Source organism: Thamnophis elegans, chromosome 7, assembly GCF_009769535.1.
Source record: "Thamnophis elegans isolate rThaEle1 chromosome 7, rThaEle1.pri, whole genome shotgun sequence".
In the NCBI taxonomy this organism is placed as follows: Eukaryota; Metazoa; Chordata; class Lepidosauria; order Squamata; family Colubridae; genus Thamnophis; species Thamnophis elegans.
In genome coordinates, this window is record NC_045547.1 from 26,759,254 (window position 1) to 26,786,025 (window position 26,772).

The 26,772-nt window shown below is 37.4% G+C and overlaps 1 protein-coding gene across 2 annotated transcripts in view; it reads right to left on the reverse strand.

Annotated features, from left to right (window-relative positions):
• LARGE1 (LARGE xylosyl- and glucuronyltransferase 1) overlaps positions 1-26,772 on the reverse strand; it is a 355,590-nt gene that overhangs the window by 39,627 nt on the left and 289,191 nt on the right. For both annotated transcript variants that reach the window (XM_032221402.1, XM_032221401.1), the window contains one exon: positions 6,093-6,248. In XM_032221402.1, coding sequence (XP_032077293.1) covers positions 6,093-6,248 — 156 coding nt within the window. The remainder of the gene's footprint in view (positions 1-6,092; positions 6,249-26,772) is intronic.

A 26,772-nucleotide genomic window follows, 5' to 3' on the forward strand; every position in this document is an offset into this window, starting at 1 on the left:
TTGAGTAGTAATGGTAATAGTAGCAATAATATTAACATCAATAATAATCACATAATAATAATAATAATTATTATTATTATTTATCCATTTTAGTATATCTTCATTGTAATTAATCCTTCTCTTATACTTTTAGGTTTCTAAATTCTGTTTCTGCTATTTAGACATTGATAAAATAAAACCCATGTTAAAAAATATTCAATTTCTTCCTTCTCCTTAATTTTAAGTGTTAATCTATCCATTTCTCCACATTCTAATATTTTTTATTACAATTTCATCAGTAGGGATCCCTTCACTTTTCTATTGTTCTGCAAACATAATTCTGGCTGGGAGGAATATTTTCAAGAGGTTCAGAAGGATTTGCTTTTGTAGTTTATGTATTTATGTATTTTATTTTATGCTGGTATTCTTGGTTTTCCAGAAAAATGCTTAAAACAAAATTGTTTGGGGGGACCTTGCTTAAGTCGACACCTGATACCATCCTATTTTCTTTTGCTTTTTGTGTTTTTATGTAGGCTTGGATATGATTATTGCTATTATTATTCTGATTAGTGTTAATCTAAACACAGATGTTTAGTTTTGTTTTATATATACTATAAGATGAGATTGCATTAGATAGTAAAGTAATTAATAAAGAATACATCTTTAACAGTTATATAGAAGGATAATTGTTTGGAGGCATGAGAATTAGCCTGAAGCTGCATCTCTTAAAATTTTCTCTTTGATATGATTACAGATAATCACTTGTATTTTAATTATAATGTTACATGAAGTTCCAAACTGTTATCAATCAACAGAATGGGCACACAGAAGAACATGCTGAGAATTGTCTTAATAGATTTGTTTTCCAGCTAGTAATGTAAGTGTGTAGTTGTTATAGCTCTTTCAACCAGTTCCCTAAGGAGTACCTCTCCACAGGGGAGAAAAAGGATGTTTGCCCATATATGTTTATCATCTAATATTCATTTATTTCAATTCAATTAGTAATTATTTGCTCTGATTTCTAAAAGTGTTGCTGGGGTCGAACTAAAAACACAGAAATATCTATAAAACCTTAGCTTCCCAATCTCCACAAATAATTGTTCAGAAGAGACAGTTTAGAAGCAGGATGTATACATACAACATTGTTTTTCTGATACGCAATTAATTAGTTATTCTCAATTTAACTCAAAGCTCTGCTTTTATTCCCTTCTGTTGACAGACTATTTAATTGCTTTGGTTCAATTCTGACAATAACCTAAATACAAAGGAAGTCAGGGAATCAAACTGGCATCAGTGACATTGTCCAGACTTGAACACAGTGGTAGGATTCAAATAATTTAACAACCAGTTCTACCTAATGACAAGCTGAGGAGGTGTGGCTGGGATGTGTGTCATGTGACTGAGTGGGTGTGGGCAACTCTACATCACTCGTGTGGGTGGTGCCTGTATGGGACAGGTGGGGTTAGGGAGGGAATTATGGAGTCTCTGGTGGGTGGGCTGGGAGAAAAGAAAGATCCAACCTCTATGTGTGTATGTGAGAGGGAGAGAGAGGGAGAGAGAGAGGGAGGGACGGAGGGAGAGAGAGAGGGGGGTTGCAGGGTAGAGTTAGAGGCACGGTGGAAGCAAGCAGGGCAGTGGGGGTGGAGGTTTCCCTTTAGAAAGGCAGAAACTGGCATGTCCTCTGAACCGAGACGAAGGGTGAGTGGGCAGCACGCAGGTGGAAGAATGGTGAGATCCAGGCCCGAAAGGCGGCCGAGCCTTGCTGTGTCCACCCTGAGGTGGCCCTTTGGCAGAGTGCCTTCACAGGCAGCTGCAGTGAGCAGAGCAGTGAGCCATGGAGATCAGCTAGGCCATGTGGCCGGCTGCGACGAAGGCAGGCAAGCAGGTGAGGTGTGGAGATCAGCTGGGCCGTGTGGTCTGGGCAAACGAAGGAGCCAGAGAGTAGCTGGGTGTTGGCGTCACTATAGCCACTGGCTAAGGTGGTTGAGGAAAATAAGGAGGGGCGGGGCGGGGCGGGGCAGGGCCAGCTAGTGGTGCAATCAGCTGGTTCTCCAAACTGCACAAAATCTTAACAAGCAGTTAAGCCCGAACCGGTCTGAACCAGCTGAATCCCACCTCTGCTTGGAGTTTAGGGCAAGGTACTATCTAGCATTTTGTGCTATGTGCTTTGGAGGTACCCAACATACTTCCAAGAAAGAGAAAGAAACAAATACAAGAGATGCATGAACAAATACAATCAGTTCCTTTTATTCACTTACATTCCTGGCTGTTATTTTGGGAAGTTTATGATTGGAGCATAGTCAAGAAAAGCAATGTTGCCAAGAACGGCAGTCTTCATGCTAATGATTGCCAGTTTCTTTGTGGGCCCTTCTCAAAGGTCTCAGTTTTGATAAATGAATCTTGTTTACCAATCACTTTCTTCCAGAAAAGCATTATCTAATCTTGATAATTTTTCACATATTTTTTAAAGAATTATTATTTGGTAAATTTCAACATATTCCACTTTAATCCTGAATACAGACTTATTAAAAATATATAACACACACACACACAGACAGATCCAGTGTTGTGGAGACGGTTTAATATTATATTTTACCTCCTTCCATAACAGTCAATCATCAAACTAACAGTAGAAACTGCCATTAACTACCACTAACTTTAATTCAAAACACTGAAATCCAAAGAGGAAGAAACATTTTTTACAGGAAAATGAGCCAACAGCATATTAAAAATATTTATTATATGGGAAGAATTGATTATTTTGCATATACAGTAACCAAAGAAACAAACAAGCAAACAAAGGCAAAAGCAATCTAATTTATGCCCATAGTAATGCTTGTTCCTAGTACTTAGTGTATTGTAATGAGGCCAAAACATAACTGAGGGCAGCATAAAATCAAGTGAACTCCATTAGGTATTTAATAGATATTTGCATTCCAAACCAGCTCCCTTAATTACAAATTAAATTCTAAAGCAATACCTCTAATAACCTAACTTGCTAAATTGTAACAGCTTACACATTGAAAGAACCCCTTGAGGGTGAATTCTGATACTGCTAGATTGCCAGTGACAGGCCTAAACCATTGATCTTGTAAACAATGAAAGCTACCATTCAGCCAGCACCCAAATTATCAGTGGCAAAGCTGTTTAAATTCCAAACTCTGTCTTCTTCTGTGAATGGCCAGCTTGTCTACTGGGCATGTATAATTTGCTTTCTGCCTTATGAAATAAAATTACATGTAGTGCAAAGAAGCTCATTTTAAAATACAAGCATCCTCCTCCCCTGTATTCTGCTATTCTATTTTCTGAGTACAAAGTTGACTGCATTATCATCCATACTTCAACTTGAATACAGCAAGAGAAGATTATAGGCTGCACTACTAAATAATGTCATTCCTTCTTTTGGTCTTTACTCACATTTTGAAAAATATCTGGGGCTAGGGAGGAATAAAGGAGAGATGGCAGCATTAATAATTTCTTTGCAGAAAACAACTATAATAAAATAATGGAAGTACCTTACATGCATAACCATTTGCACAGACATTAAATACTCATGCCTAAAGATCCCAAATGATAAGGTAATTCAAATGGGGCCCACATCTTCTCATTATTTCCCATATGTCATATCTGACATTTTTGAGGATCAAAGCAAGTCTGTTCTAACAAAACTGTGTCTGAAATCACATCTAGTTATTGTTCCTAAGCAGATTGGATAACCAGGCAATATCAAAGCTATGGGCTAGTTATAAAGTTTTTTTAAAAAATAATCTTGAAATAAAGCTTTGACATACAATACTTGCAAAGAAATCTAAATGGATGTGTCAGTCTAGTCATTAAAACTCCTTATTAGAAGTCAATAATGGTCTTTTACCTGTTGATTTTCACTGTTCTCAAATACATCATAATTGGTGTTCATGCTAATAACTAAATTCTGGTTAACAAAATGTAATTGCTTTGCTTAGGCAACATAAAAGTAAAGGTAAAGGTTCCGCTTGCACATATGTGCTAGTTGTTCCCGATTCTAGGGGGCAGTGCTCATCTCCGCTTCAAAGCCAAAGAGCCAGCGCTGTCTGAAGACGTCTCTGTGGTCATGTGGCCGGCATGACTAGACATCGAAGGCATACAGAACGCTGTTACCTTCCCACCAAAGGTGGCTCCTAATTTTTCTACTTGCATTTTTATGTGCTTTCGAAGTGCTAGGTTGGCAGAAGCTGGGATAAGTAACGGGAGCTCACTTCGCTATGTGGCACTAGGGATTCGAACTGTCAAACTGTCGACTTTTCTGATCGACAAGCTCAGTGTCTTAGCCACTGAGCCACTACATCCCTTACATACACCCTACACCCAATAAATAAATATTAATATGGCTCACAGTGATGGCCATGGAAAGAAATTAGCTACTGACCTTAACATGCTAAACCCCAAACTACTGAATCCCATGTTCATCTAGCTAGCTATACCTCCTATTTGTCTCAAAGTCAAATTAAATGTTCACGTGCTTGACACATAAACAGACAGGTCTTTTACTGTCTTTGTAGTCTACCACCATCCGCACTCTCATTGACATTGTGAACCTACTTACATCCATGTTCAGATTGGGAAAATGTGTCTCTACAAAACAAAATAAAAAGTACAGGATTTTGAATATTGTCCCTCAGATAATCAACACTTCTAATTTAATGGCATTGAATACTGGAAAATGGAAGGTGTATACAACAGAAACATATCATTGTCCGTCACTTTAGCTGACTCAAATGAAGAATAGGCCAGGTTTTGCCAAATTAGCCTACTCCAACTTTCTACATGTGTTGATTTATACTTTCCATCATGGATCTTGTTGGGTAGGAATGTATTAGTGCAAAGAGGTCTTTAATAAAAGATCTCATAGGCTGATATACATTTGGGAAACCTAAAATAAGTGTTTTGTATCCTTAGTGACTTTAAGATGGGTGGGTTTCAACTCCGAAAATTACATTACAATTAACATGGGGAATTCTGAGAGTTGAAGGCCACCCATCTTAAAGTTGCTAGGATTGAAAAACACTGCTATAAGCAGTAGTTCATAAGCAGGCCTTTAGATTTCCTCATAAGTTATATATAAGCATACCAAGCAATAGTTTTAACCAGTCATGACCACTGGTTGGTCATAACTGTTTAAGTCATGAAGCTAGCAGACCAATATTCTTCTTCTTATGGCACTCTTATGCTACATTTTTCTGTTTCTAATAATGGTACTTGACTTTTGATGAGCACCAATTTAGATGCATCACATAGTATAGTCTCCTTACCGATACATTAAATAAATGGCTACTACATGGGCAACAAGAAAGAAGCTAAGTATACATATGCCTAAATTTAAATTTGCAGAACCACTTTGTTGTGAGACTTGAATGGCCAATTTTGTTCTACTTGCAATGAAAACTGCTATTACATTCACAGAATGGAAGAAGAAAGGATTCTGAATATAGCTTTATTATTGAAGAAAACTACCTGAAATTTCATACACATACACAATAATTGCCTTTTAAAATGTCTCCCTATTGTATTGCTTACAATATATAAATATATAGAGGACATACAACTTGAAAAACATCGATTTCTTTATCACCTCACCACCACACATTACGTGCCGAACAAAATTTTAGACTACTTAGACTATTTTCCTCTATATTCCTATTCTTGGAGAAAAGTTTATTTTAATTCAGAATTTTTAATGCAGAAAGTTCTGAGTTGAACCCTCAGTTTAACTCAGTTTAAATTAAATAAATTTAAAAACTGGGAAGCTTTTAGAAAAGCCCGCCTCACAATCCAGAGAACTTTAGTCTCAATAAATAGTGAAAGTCCCTCCCATACCCAGCACTGAAGGAAGATTAAACTGTTAGTCCAGTCAGCTTTCAGTAATGAGATAGAAAGGAGTACTGTTCAATTCTTGGTCACAGGGAACCCAATGTTTGGGCTGGCCAAGCATTAACCTCTGCTAGTTATTTTCTGGGCCCTACTAAGGATATTTGGCATAATTATAATCTTCTGTTTGAGAGAAATCCCTTCCCACCCTTCCACATTTCATACATCTGTGGAAATCAAAGCCACCCCCAAGTTTAAGGCCAGCTTACATTTTCACTGTTGACATCAGCTTCACTGGGACATCCAAAAAGCTCCCGCCTCAGCAAGTTCCCATCATATTCTAGGAATGTCAGATAGAGGTTGCGGAAAAACTCCACATGCTTGTTCTTTACTCTCAACTTTTTGGGCGAGTTCCAATGTATGACCTGGTAGAGAAAACAATGCAGGCATCAAAACCCAGCTTCATCGGTTTATCTTCTAAATATCCTTTTCTTTTCTTTTCTTTTTGCATTTAACAACATTTCTTCCTCCTCAGTACAGAAATCATAAGAGCATACCAGTGGGGAAGGTATCACTAAGGGACTTCTTCGTTTACCTCTTCTTCTCCTTTCAAAGGAAAGGAAGGAAAATTAATAATAGAAACCTATTGAATTCTATCTGTTTGATGGGCTCTGCATCTTGGGCAAAGAGATATTTGAAACATGCTGTCTTTTCCCTGAACTAAGCATCTGATTAATTGCCACATCTTACATTCCTATTTCTTCGCAAAGATTAGTTAAGTTAAACTGTCCCTTTATCATTTCTTTACCCTTCAATCCAAATCAAGAATCCTACTTTTGGCAGTATAAAGAACATGATAAGAGTGAGAATTAAAGGCCCTCAGGAAAAAGCATCAAGTAAAAAAAAAAATGACAAATTAGGAAAACTGATTTTATTGGAGGTTATATTTTAGCTATAAAAATGATTCATTGTTCCAAGCATTAATTTTATGCATTTGAAAAAGATCCAAATAAGTCTACAGAAAAGAAAGAGGGTTTTATTGGAAACTCATCCAAAGTTCAGCTCTTAAGAGTTTGCATGTCCATTAATAAAATTAGATAGAGGTAAGACAGTACTTTAAGTTACAAATATACTTTGCTCTTACTGATTGCCAAGTGCTGAATAAGCAACAGCTGCATTACATCTTTGCAAACTGTATCTTCTTGACATTTCCTATTTCTAGTAAGAAAACATCTTATTTAGGTAATGATACTAAAATGTTTCACAGGATCACTTACTGGCTACTGAGGAAATAGGCAATAAAAATGAGTTATGTGAAAAAAGCAAACATAAACTATAATAAACAAGCTTAATTCAGAAATGGACAAAAATACCCTGTAAAAACATCACAGGAGAAAAAAGTTGCCTTAACTATCCAGGCTAGAAAACTAGGACAGTTCTACCTAGATATGCCTTTTGTTTTATAGTATATAATTTGATCTTTGAATCCGTATCCACAATGCAGTGAAATGTTCATATGATAAAGTGAAGTAACATTATTTATTGACAATTTAGCACCCTCTGAAGAAACATCCCTTTTTAGCCCATAAAATTCAATGAGCAAGGAAAAATAAAGCATTAATAATAACAACATGCCTTCCTCTGTAGAAACAGAAAAATATGTTAATGCAAGTCATAAAGGAAAGAGCACTTAAGCACCAGTTAAATATTTTTTAAAAGAAGCTAAATGCTTTTTCTTAAGTGCAGAAATGGAAATTATTGGTCAAATATTTAAAGGAAGGATACAATGAAGAAAGGAGGAAAAATATCAACACAACTCTCAAGCTTGAGAACAATTTCCTTTTGAAGTTCTTTTATATGATTACGGTATATGCCATCAATTCATTTTTGATTCCTAACAACAGATTGATTTTCCCCTTTATATGTTTCCACAAATTCTCACCCCAAAATTTTGAACTGTGATATTTGCTAAGAAGGAATTATTTTAAAAAAATCCTATTGAACAACTTATTGTTGCTTTGTTAACAGAAGTAGAGGTCCACATCTTTTACAGATTCCTCCAAAAAGAAAAGGGACACTGTAAAATAAAAATTAAGCTTGATCTGATTTTATTTCAGTTTGCATTTAATGTAAATTAACTGTGGTGAATATATTACTTTCCAGTTTGGTAGGTATTCGATCATTCCCCCTATTATTAAAATTGAAATGAAAAGAATCAAGTTTTGAAGTCTCTGGGGACCACATCTCAGGGACCTTTACACATCTTTACACTATATTTTAATTTTACTAAAAAGAATTTGGGCACCTTATCAGTGCCTATTTATGCATTTCCAATGAATAAAAGTCCAAAAAAGAAAAGGGGAAAAAGAGAAAAATTCATCATGACAAAAGGGCATTGTATTGAATGGAATTTATATGTGTTAATTCATATGCACAGATACCAATTTAGAGATAATTACCTTAATTTGAAGAACAATACAATACCAGTCGAGAAAACACAACCAAAATTGTGACCAAATTGTGACTGCTCTCCAAATGGTAATAACGTATAAGCAGGTTCAAGGCCATGCAACTCCTTCTTCCAGTTCTTCATTTTAAAATGTATGTCAAATGAACAGCCCTTCAAATGAGGAGAGTATTTTGAAATAGGCTACATGCCATACTATTATTTGTTCAGGACTTTGGAGGAAGTTCTTTTAAGGTGGTTTTAGGATTTAGGATTTAAAATATCAGGCACCAAGCAAATATAGGAGAAGTTATTAGTGAAATGAAGACTTGTAAGAAGATGTTAGTGCTTGTCAAATTTGGCAAATAGAATGTCTGGACGTCCCCTTTCAGAATTTCCAGGATAACATGCTAGGAGTTGAGATCCACATATTTTAAATTTGCCAAACTTGAGAAACACTGATGTAGATATCCCATTTTCGTCTGGATTGTCAAGGACTAAATAGGTACTGCATCTGCAGTCCATATTTAGTCCTTCAAACTGTTGTGGCAGAAGTGCATGGAACCTAGAAGACTGCACAAAGTGAGAATAAGTCTTAATCAGTGAGAATAAGTCTTAATCAAATCAGGGATTATTACCAAAAAAAGGTTAGTCACTTTAGCAATTACTACATTAATATCTGCCAACTAGACAGATACAAATTGAAAAAGGTTTCTGTTTGTCCAAATGTTAATGGATCTCAAGGACATAATGTTATAGGACTGAAAGATGTGTAAGGAATCTATAGGTGAACAGAAGTTAATGGAGCCTGCAAGAGAAAAATTAAACTGATTACTATAATTTTTTTCAGTGGTGCTGGTAGTAGGGAAGCATGTAAAGAGTAAGTGTATATCTAATATTTAAAGAACACAAAGAAACACAAAAAATATACCAAAAAAAATTAACTTATTTTGTAATTACAAAGTATTACAAGTCATTGAATATGTCAAAATACATGAAATGGATAATGGTTTCCATAAATATAATAGGCTTCTGATGACAAAAGCAATACATCATTATCACCACCAACAAAATAGAATACAAAAATATTGTTGCAGAATTATTTAATGGCTGTTACGTTTAGTTAAAGTTAAAAGTAAGAAGATAGCAAAAAGACAAATATTTTCTTGCTTGAAAGAGAGATCTTGCATAGCACATACGTTTTACTAAATAATCACAATCTACAAAATAGATTGAATAAGTCATTTTTTCAATAATCTGTTTGCATGAAGGAATTTCTTTTTCTTCAACAATAGGCACCATTGCCATATAACAAACTACTTTTATTTATTTTATTACTAGATTCCTAAGACCTTCTAACTCAGACATCTGGATAGTTAAGTCCACTTAAGTGTAAGTGTAATTAGTTCTACATTTCTTTTAATCCTGTTCTATAGTTCTGCTTATCCTTATAATCCGGGGTTTGTATTATGAAAGATGAGAAGGCCATGTCTGCAGAATGATTTGGCATTCGATATGAACGAGCTCCTAAGCAAAATCTAAATGCAGGCTTAAAAATTATTGAAATACTTTAATTTGCAACTGAGCATAATGTTGGTCAGCACCTACTGGAAATTAGTATGAATAATTAAATCCTACTTCTTTTGAAGTTAATACTATGCCCATATATTTTTTAAAGAGTTCATAATTCTGGCATCCAGTCACAACATTTTAATTTAGCCTTTCTACGCTAAATCTAATCTCATAATTGCGATCTCATTAACTCTTTTTTACATAAATGTCCAAATAAAGATTACAGTTATATTTTGACTTGCTCTTGGTAAGCTTTCACATTTTGATAGCTTCCATTTTGTAGGTCAGTAAACAGTATAAACCAATCTTCTTCAGGAATCCACAAAAATTTCATGGAGTACTCAGATTAAAATGGAACAGTGCAACTTTTTTTGAAGGCATTTCTGTACTTCATTTTAGAAAAATGTAAGGATAGTCCTTGTCTTACGATAGTAACGGAGCCTGCACATTATCGTCTATAGTTGATGTCTATAATTAAATAACTGTGTTATTAACAACTTCCCCATCCTGGTCTATCCAATGCATTTGTTAAACAAATATATAGGTCATTAATTAGAGCATGTGTTCACTAAGGGCTGGGGAGAACACAGAAGGCCTGGTGGAGATACTGACCCACCTGCATTGAGCCTCCCAAGGCCTCTCCCCTTTCTCTGAGGTATCCCATGTTCTGTTTCCTGCTCCTTGCAATTGCATTCCCCACAGCCCTATGGGTCTCCTCCCTACCACACCCCACACAATTCTACACTTAACATTGAAATATATCCAGAGGTCAGGAAATTAGAATAGGGATGTCAGCTCTGTTGTGGGCCACATGGCACAACTGAGTGGAAGAAAGTCTGCTGGTTTTGCTTTCCTTGCTATGCTTTGCTTCCGCAGCACCAGCTAGTGTGTAAAGCTAGCGTTCCTGCCACTGGGCAACCTGAAAATAAATCCTGCCAGTTTTGCTTTCCTCACAATCCTTTATGCTGCTTTACACTAGCGTTGTTGACCCTGGGGTAAAAAAATATTGTGAGGAAGGCAAAAATGACAGGATTTATTTTCAGCTCACCCAGTGAGGAAAACTGCCTTTATTTATTTATTAGACTTATATACTGCTTCATAGGGCTTTCAGCCCTCTCTAAGCGGATTACAATTTTTTTTAGCAAATTGAGTCAGCAACTTGCCTCCACAGTCCGGGTCCTCATTTCACCCACCTCGGAAGGATGGAAGGCTGAGTCGACCTTGAGCCGGTGAGATTTGAACCGCTGAACTGCAGATCACAGTCAGCTAAAGTGGCCTGCAGTACTGCACCCTAACCACTGCGCCACCTAGTGCTATGGGCCTTGGGGAAGTAAAGCATAGCAAGGAAAGAAAAAAAATGGCAGGATGAGCCACAGTGGTACAGTGGTTACAGTGCAGTACTATGGGCTATTTCTGCTGACTGATGGCTGCCTGCAATTTGGCAGTTCAAATCTCACCAGGCTCAAGGTTGACTCAGCCTTCCATCCTTCCGAGGTGGGTAAATGAGGACCCAAATTGTTGGGGGAAAGATGCTGACTCTGTAAATTGCTTAGAGAGGGCTGTATAGCACTGTAAAATAGTATATAGGTCTAAATGCTATTGCTATTTATTCTTCATTGTGCCATGTAGTCCAGCAAGGGTCCAGCAATGGAGCAGCCTTCATTATCCTGACTTCCTAAGCCTCACTATCTTTGAAAGCTAAGTGAGTGAGAGTGGAAAGGGATAGCTTTTTTTGGGGGGGGGGTGTCATAACATCGAACATCATTAAATTGTCTGCTGTACTCGAGGACTACCTGTATAACTCAACATTTTTTTAAAAATAGCTATATGATAATACAAATATATATTTTCATTTAAAATGTGTCCACAAATGTAGATCTTATAAAACAATATGGTAACATGAATATATATACCGTAGGCAAAAAAACAGAGAAACATGTGTGACTTCCAACTTCTTGACTGCTTCCCTATTAAGTTTCCTTGTGGGAAGCTGGTAGGGAGCACCAGAAATTCTTCCTTCCTTCCTTTTTTCAGTAGGCAGCTAAGTAGCTGGTTACCTTCCCATCAAAGGTGTTTCCTATTTTTCTACTTGCATTTTTACATTCTTTCCAACTGCTAGGTTGGCAGAAGCTGGGACAAATAATGGGAACTCACTCTGTTATGCGGCGCTAGGGATTTGAACTGCTGAACTGGCAACCTTTCTGATCAACAATCTCAGCATCTTAGCCACTAAGCTACCATGTCCCATCAATGTTGAATTAAACACTCTTAAATACCCTTGTAGCTACTACAATTTTTAAATAAGTAATAAATGGAAAACTTTTCTAGGGCAAGTAGCTACCCCTAATTTTGCATACTTCTATGATCAGAGCAGCCTAGTCTTCTTTACGGTCTTTCTGACTATCTTTTTCCCTATTGACATACTTCATACATAATTCCATGAATATTTATCTTTTCTATGTTTGAATGTTGAACTATTAGCAACCTGACCTTTCTTGAACAGAAGCTTCCATTGAATACTACTCCAAATCTTAAGGAGTCATGCTCAAACAAAGATTAGCCATTCTAGGAGTTTGGGGAATTTAACTATCCTATTACAGTGAAACAGAATTAGTTGTACCCACACTGTGGAATTGAAGCATATTTGCATTTCAAATTGATGGATCAAAGTTTCCAAAAATGAGGAAAGTAATGGAGGTTTGTCATACTGTGCTATAGAATACAGATATTTTAAGGTTCAGGTCATAAGTTTTGTCCTTCAAGCTGAAAGACTGGGAAAAACAACCTTCCTATAGTATACAGCATATTGGAGACAATCCAACGTCACGACGATATGGACGTGCAGTCTCGATACTCCGAGACCGCAGCCAATACTTTTGCCGTTCGGTGGTCTAAACCATCCCGACGAGACGGTGAACAGGAAGAATGCGTCTTGCTGATCTCAGGGACATCGCAAAGTCCCTGAAAGAAGCAAGAGAAGTTCTTCAAGCCGGTGACAAAAAATCCAGCCAAGGCTGACGAAGTCAGGGCAGCTCCAAAATGGAAGAATACGGAAAGAGAAAGTGTTTCCAGCTGGTGAGGAACTTTTACTGTTTTAAAAAGAGACTGCCTATAAAAACTTAAAATTAATTTAAATTGGAGAACAGAAGAATCAAGCGGTGGAATTAAATTTGGAATGGTTTTGGACAGTGGTTATCTTGTTTTTTAAATGCTATCTTCATGGATGGAATTTATGCAAGCCTTTTGAAACGGATGGATTAAGTTTTCTTCTTCTATTTTTTCTTTTATTGTTCTCTGTAACTTATGAACTAAAGTTTTCCTCTTTCATTGTTGTGGGTATTTTTCTAACTCATTTAAAGATTGGACTCTTTTTTCTAACTTGAAATACAAAAAAGATACAAAAGAAATTAGATTTGCAATGGTATTACTGCTGCTTGGAGGCTGGGAGGGTTTGTGGATTGGAGTTTGTGTATTGAAAATGGAACACTTTTTTTCCCCCACTGATTGTTTTGATACAAGGTTTCACTGCTTGGCTACAGAGAGTGATAAGAAGGGAAGCACACATATGTCCCTTTGAAGTATATTTGTAATCAGAGAAAAGTGAAAACAAATGTTCTTTGTGAATCTGTTTTAATTTTATTAACCTTCCAAGCTAGAGCAGCTGTGTTTGTTAGAATGGCACAATTTCAAAAGAAAACAGAAATTTCAAGTTTGCAAAGGATACTTTCAGAAATACAGAAATTATCAAATACATATGAAAGGATAGAGAAAAAACTGAAAGATTTAGAGCATACAACAACAAAATATGATGAAGAAATTGAGGATGTCTATCAAATGCAAAATGGGGTGGTTAAAACTCAAAAAATCAAAGTGGAAAATGAATATAATGAGATTAAACCTGCTGATATTTATGGTGATTGGTTTGTCTCTGAAAATGGAAAGAATGGAATACTGAAAGAGGAATTAAATGGAGAGGAAATTTATTCCAGAGGGCAAGATACAGAAGAAGAAAAAACCAAAGAATCTATGAATTTAAAGAGAGAAATTCTATTAGCAAAAGCATTGATAACACTGCTGACAATCAAAGATAAGGAATAAGGAAACAGAAAGAGGGCATCAAGATTATATGAGAGATCTTATAAGCAAGGAGTTGCTAAGAGGAGTCTACACAAAGCTGATCAAGAAACTGATTAGAGGACTGGTACCACAAATGGCAGAAGATATGAGACTGTTTTGCTATTGGAAAGATACAGGTTGATAGATGGAAGAATATAATTTAAAACTAGTTAAACTTAAGTGAAATTTATTGACAATAGATATAGCTTAAATAAATAACTAATAATGTTACTAATGTATACAATGTGTAGTGTTATGATGAGTATAATTGGATATGAATTTTGAATGGTACCCATGTAAGGAATATTAGCAATCCCTTTGTATTATACATCATTATTATTATTATTATTATTATTATTATTATTATTATTATTGATGCTTGGATCTGCATGCATATTACGAAAATATGTTACGATATCCTAGGTCCCTGGGTGGCGCCTGACTAGTAACCAATGCCAAATCCTGCGAAACAACTGGCCGCTGTGATACAATTGTATAATAATAATAATAATAATAATAATAATAATAATTAATAATAATAAAAAAAGTCTGCGCAATTTTTTTTTACATCCTCAGCTGCTGTAAAAAAATTGCGCAGACTGATTATAAATTGCGGCACAATTCAGTAGCACAAATGATCCAGTGGAATTTGTGCAAAAATTATAATATTAAAACAGCAACAAACTGGTGGGAACATCAGCCTGAAAAAGTCACCGAAAATCAGATAGTCAAGATCTTGTGGGATTTCCGTATACAAACCGACAAAATACTGGCGCATAATACACCAGACATCACACTGGTTGAGAAAAATAAGGTCACAATCATAGACATCGCAATACCAGGGGATAGCAGGGTCGCCGAGAAGGAACATGAAAAAATCACAAAATACCAGGACTTAAAAATCGAAATTCAACGACTATGGCACAAACCAGCAGTGGTAATTCCAGTGGTAATTGGCACATTGGGTGCTATTCCAAAAGCACTGGAATTACATTTAAAACAGTTAAAAATTGACAAAATCACCATCAGTCAAATGCAAAAAGCCGCACTGCTTGGATCTGCACACATATTACAAAAATACGTTATGACGTCCTAGGCCCCTGGGTGGGACGCGACTAGTAACCAATGCCAAATCCGGTGAAACAACTGGCCGCTGTGATACAATTGTGTAATAATAATAATAATAATAATAATAATAATAATAACAACAACAACAACAACAACAACAACAACAACAACAACTCCGCCGTTGCCGGTCCCAAGCCCGGATGAGAAAGGAGGAGGGTTGGGGTCAGGTTGGCATCTGGTCCCGTAAAAAACCCCCCGCCAACCCATACAATATGGTGAAAAAAACAAATAAGAATTCCATACCGCATCGGTTGTCGCGCGGGTTAACAAGGGCCGCGGCGGATGTTGGGGTCCCTGGACATCCGTCGACAAGTGGGCTACAAGTGGACCAGCCAACAAAACGACAAAAATATAGTGCAGATGAAAACCGTGCCATAATGGCCTGTTACTACAACTCAGAGCCAGAAAAAAGAGGCTATTTAAAGCGAATGTATGAATTATGGAAACAACAATATCCAGATTCAAATGTTAGTGAACAACGACTAGCAGATCAAAGGCGATTTATTATACGGAATAAAGTGTTTAGTGAAGTTGAACATGAGGAAATTCAGGCAAATTGCAAAACCCAAAAAACAATATCACAAGCGGAAATAACTGATATTCAAGACACAACTAAAGACATTATAGTAGAACTCCCAGAAGAAGCTCTCGGGGAGGAAATAATATCACCACCACTAGAACCAGTTATCACTGAACCAACTGATGAACTAACTCAAAAACAAAAAGAATTGAAGGATAAGATCATGGAGCATTTTCTGCTTAATGAGGAAAGGCAACGTTTACCATCACTAAAAACTGTGCCTAAGAAAATTTTGGCCCCTATCATGAAAATGGTTAATGCAGTGTTTTCAACAATTGAACCGGGATCCATCTTGGAAACAAACCAGTTAATGTACAGCGCAGCTGTAATAGTCACTAATGAACTAGGCATTAAAATTACAGTACCTAGTCACACAACAGAAAAAGCATCAAAGCCAAAGTGGAAAATCCGTTTAGAACAAAAAATCAAAAAATTAAGGGCAGATGCTAGTAACTTAAAGAACATGCATGAGCAACGGCTTAAAAACAACAAAATCATAGATCGGCTAATCAGACGATATAGATTGGATACAAGAAACATCAATGAAGCTGTAGAGATTGTAAAACAGCAGATAACAGCAACAGCTAGAAAAATTGAAAGATATGAGGCACGAATCATCCAATATAAACAAAATCAGCAATTTCGATCAGACCAACGGCGTTTTTATCAAAGTCTTAATGTAAATGGTGACACCAAAAGTGAAAAACCAGAAAAACAGGCCACAGTTGAATTCTGGAAAGAATTGTGGGAAAATGCAAAGGACTACAACAAGGAAGCAAAGTGGATACATGACTTTGAGAAAAGCATTGGCAACAAGCAAATGCAAGTATTAGAAATAACAACTGAGATGGTCAAAAATCGAGTTAAAAAGGTAAAGAATTGGACATCACCTGGAAAGGACCAATTACATGGTTTCTGGCTCAAATATCTGACCAGTTTACATGCAATATTGGCCAGGCAACTGAATGAAATTTTACAAAAGGGCCAAATTGATGAATGGTTGACAACTGGAAAAACATACTTGATTCAGAAAGATGCAACTAAAGGAACAACACCTGAAAACTATAGACCAATAACATGCTTGCCAACAACCTTCAAATTACTCACAGGCATTATTGCAGATAACATGATGGATTATTTGGAAACAAACAATATCTTGCCAGTAGAGCAAAAAGGCAACAAAAGAAGGAGCAGGGGCACCAAAGATCAGCTTCTAATTGATAAAATGATATTAGAAAATTGTAAGAACAGAAAAACGAACTTGAATATGGTCTGGATTGATTACAAAAAGGCATTTGACTCACTGCCACATAGTTGGATCATAAAATGCTTAGAAACAACTGGCATTAGCAAAAATATTACATCCTTTACTGAAAAGGCGATGAAACAATGGAGAACTGAGTTGGCAGTAGGGAATGAGATCTACGGAATAGTTAATATCAAGCGAGGAATTTTCCAGGGTGATTCACTTTCACCTCTTCTCTTCATCATCGCAATGATCCCACTATCAGTAATCTTAAAAAAAATGAAATTAGGCTACCAAACAGCCAAAGAAGCTGAAAAAATTTCACATTTACTATATATGGATGATTTGAAACTCTATGGAAAGTCAGAAATAGAAATCCAATCATTGACAAATACAGTCCGAGTATTCAGCACCGATATTTCAATGCAGTTTGGCATGGAAAAATGCGCCACTGTATCCATAAAAAGGGGCAAAATCACTGCATCTGAGGAAATTGAAATGCCCAATGGCCAATTAATTAAATGCAAAGAAAATGAAGCCTACAAATACTTAGGCATTCTGCAGTTGGATAACATCAAGCATGGAGAAGTAAAAACTATTGTCAGGCGAGAGTACACCAACAGAGTTAGGAAAATTTTGAAATCTAAATTGAATGGTGGAAATACAATCAAGGCCATAAATACCTGGGCAATACCAGTTATAAGATACACAGCTGGCATAGTTAACTGGACACAAGCTGATTTGGACCTTTTGGACCGAAAAACCAGGAAACTAATGACAATGCACTACAGTTTACACCCACGTGGTGATACTGATAGACTATATCTGCCCCGAAAATCAGGTGGCAGAGGATTATTACAAGTGAAGCAAACAGTTGAAGAAGAAAAACATGCACTGGCTGATTATTTAAAAGACACTCAAGAACATCTATTAATCGAAGTAAAGAACAAAAATCTACTGAAGGCCCAACAGACGAAACAAGAATACAGAAAAGATGTGATAAAATCAAGAATGGAGAGTTGGCAGAACAAAGCACTGCATGGTCAATTTCTGGAAAAAATAAAAGATAAAGTGGACAGTGAACAAACTTGGTTAAGGTTAAAAACAGGTACATTAAAGAAAGAAACAGAGTCACTAATCCTGGCTGCGCAAGAACAAGCTATCCGCACAAATGCCATTAAGGCCAAAATCGAAAAATCCTCTGATGATGCCAAATGCAGACTTTGCAAAGAAGCTGATGAAACTGTTGATCACATACTCAGCTGCTGTAAAAAAATCGCGCAGACTGATTATAAATTGCGGCACAATTCAGTAGCACAAATGATCCATTGGAATTTGTGCAAAAATTATAATATTAAAACAGCAACCAACTGGTGGGAACATCAGCCTGAAAAAGTCACCGAAAATCAGATGGTCAAGATCTTGTGGGATTTCCGTATACAAACCGACAAAATACTGGCGCATAATACACCAGACATCACACTGGTTGAGAAAAATAAGGTCACAATCATAGACATCGCAATACCAGGTGATAGCAGGGTCGCCGAGAAGGAACATGAAAAAATCGCAAGATACCAGGACTTAAAAATCGAAATTCAACGACTATGGCACAAACCAGCAGTGGTAATTCCAGTGGTAATTGGCACACTGGGTGCTATTCCAAAAGCACTGGAATTACATTTAAAACAGTTAAAAATTGACAAAATCACCATCAGTCAAATGCAAAAAGCCGCACTGCTTGGATCTGCACGCATATTACGAAAATACGTTACGACGTCCTAGGCCCCTGGGTGGGGCCCGACTAGTAACCAATGCCAAATCCGGCGAAACAACTGGCCGCTGTGATACAATTGTACAACAACAACAACAACAACAACAACAACAATAATAATAATAATAATAATAATAATAATAATAATGTGAAAAAACGTGGTTATGGTTAACATCAGGTCCATTAAAGAAAGAAACAGAGTCACTAATCCTGGCTGCTCAAGAACAAGCTATCCGCACAAATGCCATTAAGGCCAAAATTGAAAAATCCTCTGATGATGCCAAATGCAGACTTTGCAAAGAAGCTGATGAAACTGTTGATCACATACTTAGCTGCTGTATAAAAATTGTGCAGACTGATTATAAATTGCGGCACAATTCAGTAGCACAAATGATCCATTGAATTTGTGCAAAAATTATAATATTAAAACAGCAACAAACTGGTGGGAACATCAGCCTGAAAAAGTCACCGAAAATCAGATGGTCAAGATCTTGTGGGATTTCCGTATACAAACCGACAAAATACTGGCGCATAATACACCAGACATCACACTGGTTGAGAAAAATAAGGTCACAATCATAGACATCGCAATACCAGGTGATAGCAGGGTCGCCGAGAAGGAACATGAAAAAATCGCAAGATACCAGGACTTAAAAATTGAAATTCAACGACTATGGCACAAACCAGCAGTGGTAATTCCAGTGGTAATTGGCACACTGGGTGCTATTCCAAAAGCACTGGAATTACATTTAAAACAGTTAAAAATTGACAAAATCACCATCAGTCAAATGCAAAAAGCCGCACTGCTTGGATCTGCACGCATATTACGAAAATACGTTACGACGTCCTAGGCCCCTGGGTGGGGCCCGACTAGTAACCAATGCCAAATCCGGCGAAACAACTGGCCGCTGTGATACAATTGTATAATAATAATAATAATAATAATAGAACTAATGATACAATTAAAGTTTTGATTATTAGGGGGAAAATGCTATGATATAGGATATAGTCAAATAAAAGAAGGATAAGAATAACAACGTATATATAGATATGGGTATAACATAAGGAAACTGGATTTAAACTTTAAATAGTGATTTGGAAAGGAGGATTAGAAAACTTTGTTATTAAGGTGGCGCAGTGGGTAGAGTGCAGTACTGCATGCTACTTCAGCTGACTGCTATCTGCAGTTCAGCGGTTCAAATCTCACCGGCTCAGGGTTGACTCAGCCTTTCATCCTTCCGTGGTGGGTAAAATAAGAACCCAGATTGTGGGGGCGATATGCTGACTCTGTAAACTGCTTAGAGAGGGCTGAAAGCCCTATGAAGCAGTATATAAGTCTAACTGCTATTGCTATTGCTAAATATTATGGTTATTTAGCTAGAATAGGACATAGGAATTTAGTGTTAGTGGAGGATTTTAGAAATAGTAATTGAAAGGCCAGTATGTGGTTATGTATTAAATTTTGATATATTTTATGATGGACGCTGAAACAATTATAGTCAAATGAAAATGGAGATATGATGATGGTGACATGTATGAATATTTGAGTTAAAATACTTAAGTTAATATGAATTATGTTTGTTGACTGTGGAAGAGATGCACGAAAGTCTTTTTGTAACCAACTGATACACTTTCTATAGCATGTAAAGAAGGATGCTGCATTTGTTTTAAATTAAAAATTAAAAAAATATTAAAAAATATTGGAGATATTGAAACTTTGTTAAACAAAAATATTTGGATACTATATTTAATACTGAAGTGAGAAAAGCTAAATGTGCATTCCAATACAAGTTTAGGCTTGCATATTCTCTGTCATGAAGTGAATAATATTCTTGATGATATGCAACAGGTCATTATATCAAAGCAAAAAACCTGTGCTTTGTCCACTATATCAAACGAATGTTAAGCAAATTGGCAAACTATGATTTTCTATTAAACAGAGTACGATTCTGCTGCGCTAGGCAATCCTACATGCATAATGAAGTATCAACTATAGCAGATTGTACCCTGCTCAAGTCAGGAGATCTTCTTATACCATCTTATCCCAATTTGTCTTTTATCTGCAAAGATATTTTGGCAGGTAGGATCAAGGAAAACAGCCTTTTCCACTTTGGTCCTGGTTCTGTGGCACACTCTACCACTCCTTCTTTTGGCCTAAAACTTGGTTTTACTCGTTGGCTTGGGGGCCTGACTCATTGCCGGTGGTGCATGATGGGGTAAGAAGATCTCATTCCTGCACTCACCTTCACTTTAGCTTTTTATATAGTTTAATTTTTTTTAAAGAAAATGTTTCTACTGTTTGTAAGTTCCCAAAGTCATTTTAATGCAGAGAAGGGTGGCATATAAACAAACACACAGACCAATTGCCAAAAAGGGACAAAGAAGATATATTGTTTTTATTTTCCACTTTAGTTTGATAAAATGTAAAATAATTCTTCTTTTTGAAAAATGGATTGTCCTTTTGGCATAGTCAAGAAAATCCAACATAACATAATGTAATTAGCTCAGGATTACTAAATATATTCTTGGGGAAATTCACAATTAACTAACTTGTTATATACGATTTCAGTTGCTGTGTGGACTTCGTCAATTTTCTGGGACTGAAAACTCTATCCAGCAGAAAAAAATTCTTTTTCTTAAGTTGGAATATCAGATCTGAATGCAGTCTCTGACCCAAGATTGGTCAACATTTAGTGGTTGAAGCTGCAATTAATATTTGGAAGGAGAAACAAGAAACAGATTCTCTCCCCACCCTCAAATTAATTGGATTATGTAATATTTTTTCTGTCTCAAAGTGGCAAGAACTTAACCTTGAAATTTTCAGCTTCATGGCCAAATGCACAGAGAGGCTGCAAAATGAAGAGGTCAGAGGTCATGGATTTGAGTACTGCTGCTCTAACTAACTGTTTTAAAAAGTTGATTAATTTGGGGAGCATCAAGAACAAAAGGGGAGCCACTGTGTATACAGAGCTATGCTATGAACATACTAAGAACGTTTCAGTTCAGTGCACAGCCATGGGAGTGCCTAGTTTGGGGAATTAAGAACATACATGCTAACACACGTATGCAGATCCCCTATGGATTTTTGCACATTAAATATGTGATCCTTTCACCTTTTAATGCAAGTTCTTCCCAATGATTTAAAAGCAAGTGCTGTTGGGTCTTGGGATGCTTGAGGACAGCCTGTTCTCATATCCTTACTGTTGGTTCTTGTCAACCCTATAAAATAAACCAGACTAAGAAATAAACACTATGTGGCCTAAAGCAATTTTTATTAGAAGAGCTACAGTAACCGAATATTCCAAGTCTGAATATGCTTTCCTCTTTTATCTCTGTGTGAATTGGGGGTGCTGCTGCTATCTGAAACATTTTTGCAGACTACTTCCTTGGTGTGGACAACTTTTATCTGATCATTGCCTTGGATCTTCCTTCTATCCCTCAAGGCCATCCTCTATACTTTCTACATTTCTTTCTGTGGCTATCCATGGCTTAAAGGAGAAGCAGATCCAGCAAGCAAGGCCAAAGCAAAGGCTTTGAGGTAAAAAGAGACAAAGGCAAAGTGGAGACATAATAAGACAGCTTGGCTTTATCTTAGTAAGTGTATAAACCTGAGCTAAATGTAATTCGTTTAATTAAATAGATCAAGGCCTAGCACAATATCAGGACCCAGCCCAGCAAGGCTGAAACTCCTGAAGAAACAAGATCTTGGGCAGCTCAGAGAAATCCTATTCAGTGAAATTCTTTTCAGAGAAATAGATCCATTTGGTCTCTTCAGCATTCTAAAGCCAAGAGATGCTTTATACAGGCACCTATAAAAGTCTTCTGTTGAACAGGGGGAAAGAAAAGTGAGGAACAGGCCATAACACAATTATGAAAACCTGGGTTTTCACCTCATCTCTGCCCAATGATCATCCAATGCTGGGTAGAGCAAGGTCAGGCCTGCTGGTCTTCATTCTGCATTGTATTTTTTTTTTTTACGTGCTGGGAAGACAAGGCGAAGCAGAGCAGCTTATCCTGCCCCATTCCTCCCTGCCAGTGTTAGTGAATGAGCACAGCTTTGGTGGCTGCCCCATCCTGAGTCCAAAGGAACTTTAATCGGAGAACCATCCAAGGGAGTGGAGAAAAATCAGTGCCTTTGTTCCACATAAGCTGGCTGTTGTTAAAGCAAATGGGAAACCAAGAATATTAGCTTGGAGTAAGCAAGCCAAGGCAGCAGAGGCAGAAAAGCAAACCTTGCCAGAAATTAGAGTGATTCTGAGAAATAATGGGCTGCTGGGGAAGGAAAAATTCTTTGTTTCTTTGGGAGGCTATTTGAAAACAGAGAGAAATTTGGCTACGTGAACTGAGATTCAGAGTACAAGTGAATCCCTTAAATTGCATAAAATACAGGTAGGTCTTGACTTATGACCACAACTGAGCCAAATTTCTGTCGTTAAGTGAGACATTTGTTGTTTTGCCCCATATTACGATCTTTCTTGCCACAGTTGTTAAGTGAATCACTTGTAGTTGATCAGTTAGTAACCTGGGTGGTAAGTGAATCTGGCTTCCCCATTGAATTTGCTTGTCATAAGATCTCAAAAGGGGATCACATGACCTTGGGACACTGCAACCGTCATAAATATGAGCCAGTTGCAAATCATCCGAATTTTGATCTTGGGACCATGGGGATGCTGCAAAGGTCACAACTGTGAAAAAAGGTCATAAGTCACATTTTTCAGTGTCATTGTAACTTTAAATGGTACCTAAACGAATTGTTGTAAGTTGAGGTCTACCTGTATAAGGAAATGTTTATTTCACTTATGTGTTCAATCAAAGAACATTAATAAACATTTAAATCACTTTCTTCTGTAACTATTTCCCAAAAGTAGTGAAGTCTTGTTCAAAGGCAGCATTTGGAACAAGATATTGAGGCCACAGATACACTTGGAATTAAAAACAACACCTCCTGGTTTAACAACCTGTTCGGTGATCACGCGATCTTCAGAGGACTTACACAGCTAATTTACGCGGCAATCCACTCTGCCACGTGAATCAGCTGAGAAGATAAAGGTAGGAAAATAGGGAAGTCGGGGGTGGGGCATCTGATGCTCCCAGCTGATCATTGGAGCTACCGGTTCGTCTGAACCGGTAGAATCCCACTCTTGCTTTTTAGCCTCAAAAATCAATAGTGTTATTGATGCAATGAACATACTGTATTTTTGGAGTATAAGACACACCTTTTTTCTCTCAAAAAAGAGGCTGAAAATCTGGGTGCATCTTATACACTGAATACAGCATTTTTTGCCTCCTAACCCCCCCCCCCTTTACCAAAATGGCCTTGTATAGCCTCTAGGAAGCTTTTAGAGAGCTCCTCGGGGCTGGGAAGGGCAGAAATGAGCAAAGAATGGCCCGTTTTTTGCTCATTTTTACCCTCCCCAGCCCCCAGGAGCATTCTATAAGCTTCCTAAAGGCTATCCATGCCCCCCCTTTTTTTACAAAAAACCGGGCCTGTTTTCTCAAAAAACGGGCTTTTTTTGCTCGTTTTTGCCCCCCCCCCCAGGAGCAGTCTGCAAGCTCCCTAAAGGTTAATCATGTATTGTTTGGAGTGAAATGGGCCCATTTTTATGAAAAACTGACCATTTTTGGGAGGTTTGCAGAGTGCAAAAACTTTTTTAAAAATTTTCCTCTTCAAAACCTTGCTGCGTCTTGTACTCTGGTGCATCTTATACTCTGAAAAATACAGTAAATATGGGCAGTGAAGGATGGGAGGAGGGGTCTATGGTCCATGGGTTCATGAAGAGTCAGACCCAACTTAATGACTAAACAACAACAACAACAACAACAACAACATTCCATACAAGATGAAACAAAGATCTGAACTGGGTGAGGCTCTGTAATGCATGGGGATATTTTTCTTTTCTTTTCCTTTCCTTTCTTTTTTCTTTTGGATGGGGATTTTGAGATGTTAGTTATGCTTGCTTTTCTAACTTATTTTATTATTTCGGAGCTTATACAATAGTATTTATGTCTTTCTTTCATCAAAATAACAGAAAACTGTGAAGTTTGGAAATTGTCCTCAGTGAGGCCTAGGATGTTAAGTCTTCCCTCTCCCTCCAGCTCTCTCCAGGAGGGCTGGTTCTGGGGTCTCAAGTTGCCAACTTTTGTTTCACACAAAATGCATTCATTGCTCAGAATTACAAGGGAAGCAACAGAAAAATACACACTGTATACAAATAAGGTGACCAGATTTTAACATTGGTAAAGAGGGACACCATTGACCGGGGTGGGGGTGGGGTTGTTGTGATTAATTTTTTTTAAAAAACATCAGGACTTTTCAGCCCCATTGCAAGAACCTTTCTGTAAATAGTCATAAAATATAATTATATGAATTAAAGGCAGTCTTATTCAAGGATATAAATTATTGGCTATTTTTTAAAAAATAAATGTAATATAGGCAGTCCTCAATATACAACAGTTCATTTAGTGACAGTTCAAAGTTACAACAGCACAGAAAAAGGAGTTCTACTGTTTTTCACACTTATGACCATTGCAGCATCCCCATGGTCACGAAATTTACATTCGGATGTTTGGCAACTGACATAGATTTATGACAGTTGCAGTTTTCTGAAGTCATGTGATTCCCGTTCGTGGCCCTCTGACAAGCAAAGAATGGGGAAAACAGATTCACTCAACAACCATGATACTAATTTAACTGCAATGATTCACTTAACAAATGTGGCAAGAAAAATTGTAAAATGGGGAAAAACTCAATAAATGTCTCACTTAACAACATAAATTTTGGGCTCAATTGTTGTCATGCATTGAGGACTAGCTGCACTTATCTTGAGTGTTACTTCATTCTGCTGTAGCATTAAATTTCATATAGAACAAGCTTGTTCTTTCAGAATTGTGGAATTGTTATATAACTGTCTACCTTTAGAAAAGTTTCTCTTGAGTTAAACTCAGCTCCTATAATTTTATTGATGTGTCGTAATTTTCTTAACAGTAGTATGAAAATTGTCATTGTTGCTTTTGGACAATTTTTAATATTTTCCTATTAAATATACAGTACTGAGATTCCCAGGTGGGTTCCTCTCCAATTATTAGCCAGGTTCAACCCTGCTCATCTTTTTGAGAGCAGGCAAAAACAGCCAGGTTACATCCCTATAAATTGAAAGCTAAATGGGAAAAACAACAGTTTCAAAAATAACCTGGCAGTTTTTGAATATGTTTATGGTTTCTCCAGGAACTGAGCTAGACTCAAGGAAGATTATATCTTGTAAAAGGAATTATAGGGAAAACACTGAAATAGTTTAATCAGCAGAAGCATGTCTGCTTGATTCAGCAACAAGTATTATTAAATTCAGTGAGGCTCCTTCTAGCCTCCTTCAAGCCAATTTGCTCAAGATCTGCACCTCTGTACTGAGACTTCAATTCCCAAAATTCTCACGCAGACATTTAAATTTGTTGTTTAGGAATTCTGGGCGCTGTAGTCTCCATTCTGCCAGGTTGGAAAATGCATTGATACTACTGAATGTATTTACTGTAGGATCCAATTATGCTCTGCAGAGTTGTGCATACTGTATGGGAGAAGTTCTGGCAGATGGGACGGAGCGAGCTGGAGGGTGTGTGTGGGGCTTACAGGGCCGTATGGAGAGATGAGCTTCCCGGAGGCTGGTCTCCCGCACCCCACGCCTTCCCCTCCAGCCGGGCGATGCCGCCGAGCTCTTTGCCACCAGCGATTCTCGGTACTGCTGGAAGAAAGAGGCGGGCATGGAGTATGGCCACCTCCATTGCCAAATCCTCGCTGCCCCCGCCGGTTCACTTTTACCCACACCACCTCCACCCCGCCCCTGCCTGGGACAACCACCGCTGCTCGTGGCTCTGCCAACCTCTCGCCCTCCCCTCATCCTGGGTTCTCCTCATGGTCTCTCGTCTTGTGTCTGAAGGGGAGGGGTCCCTGGCCACATGCAGCCAGTCACCCTTTTGCCCCCCCCCCACTCGTCCCCTCCTGAGAAAGGAAGGAAGGAGGGAGGGAAGAGAAGGAGATCGAGAGAGGGATGGAGATAGGAAAGGAGGCAAGAAATGAAGGAAAGAAGGAAGGTGATAGG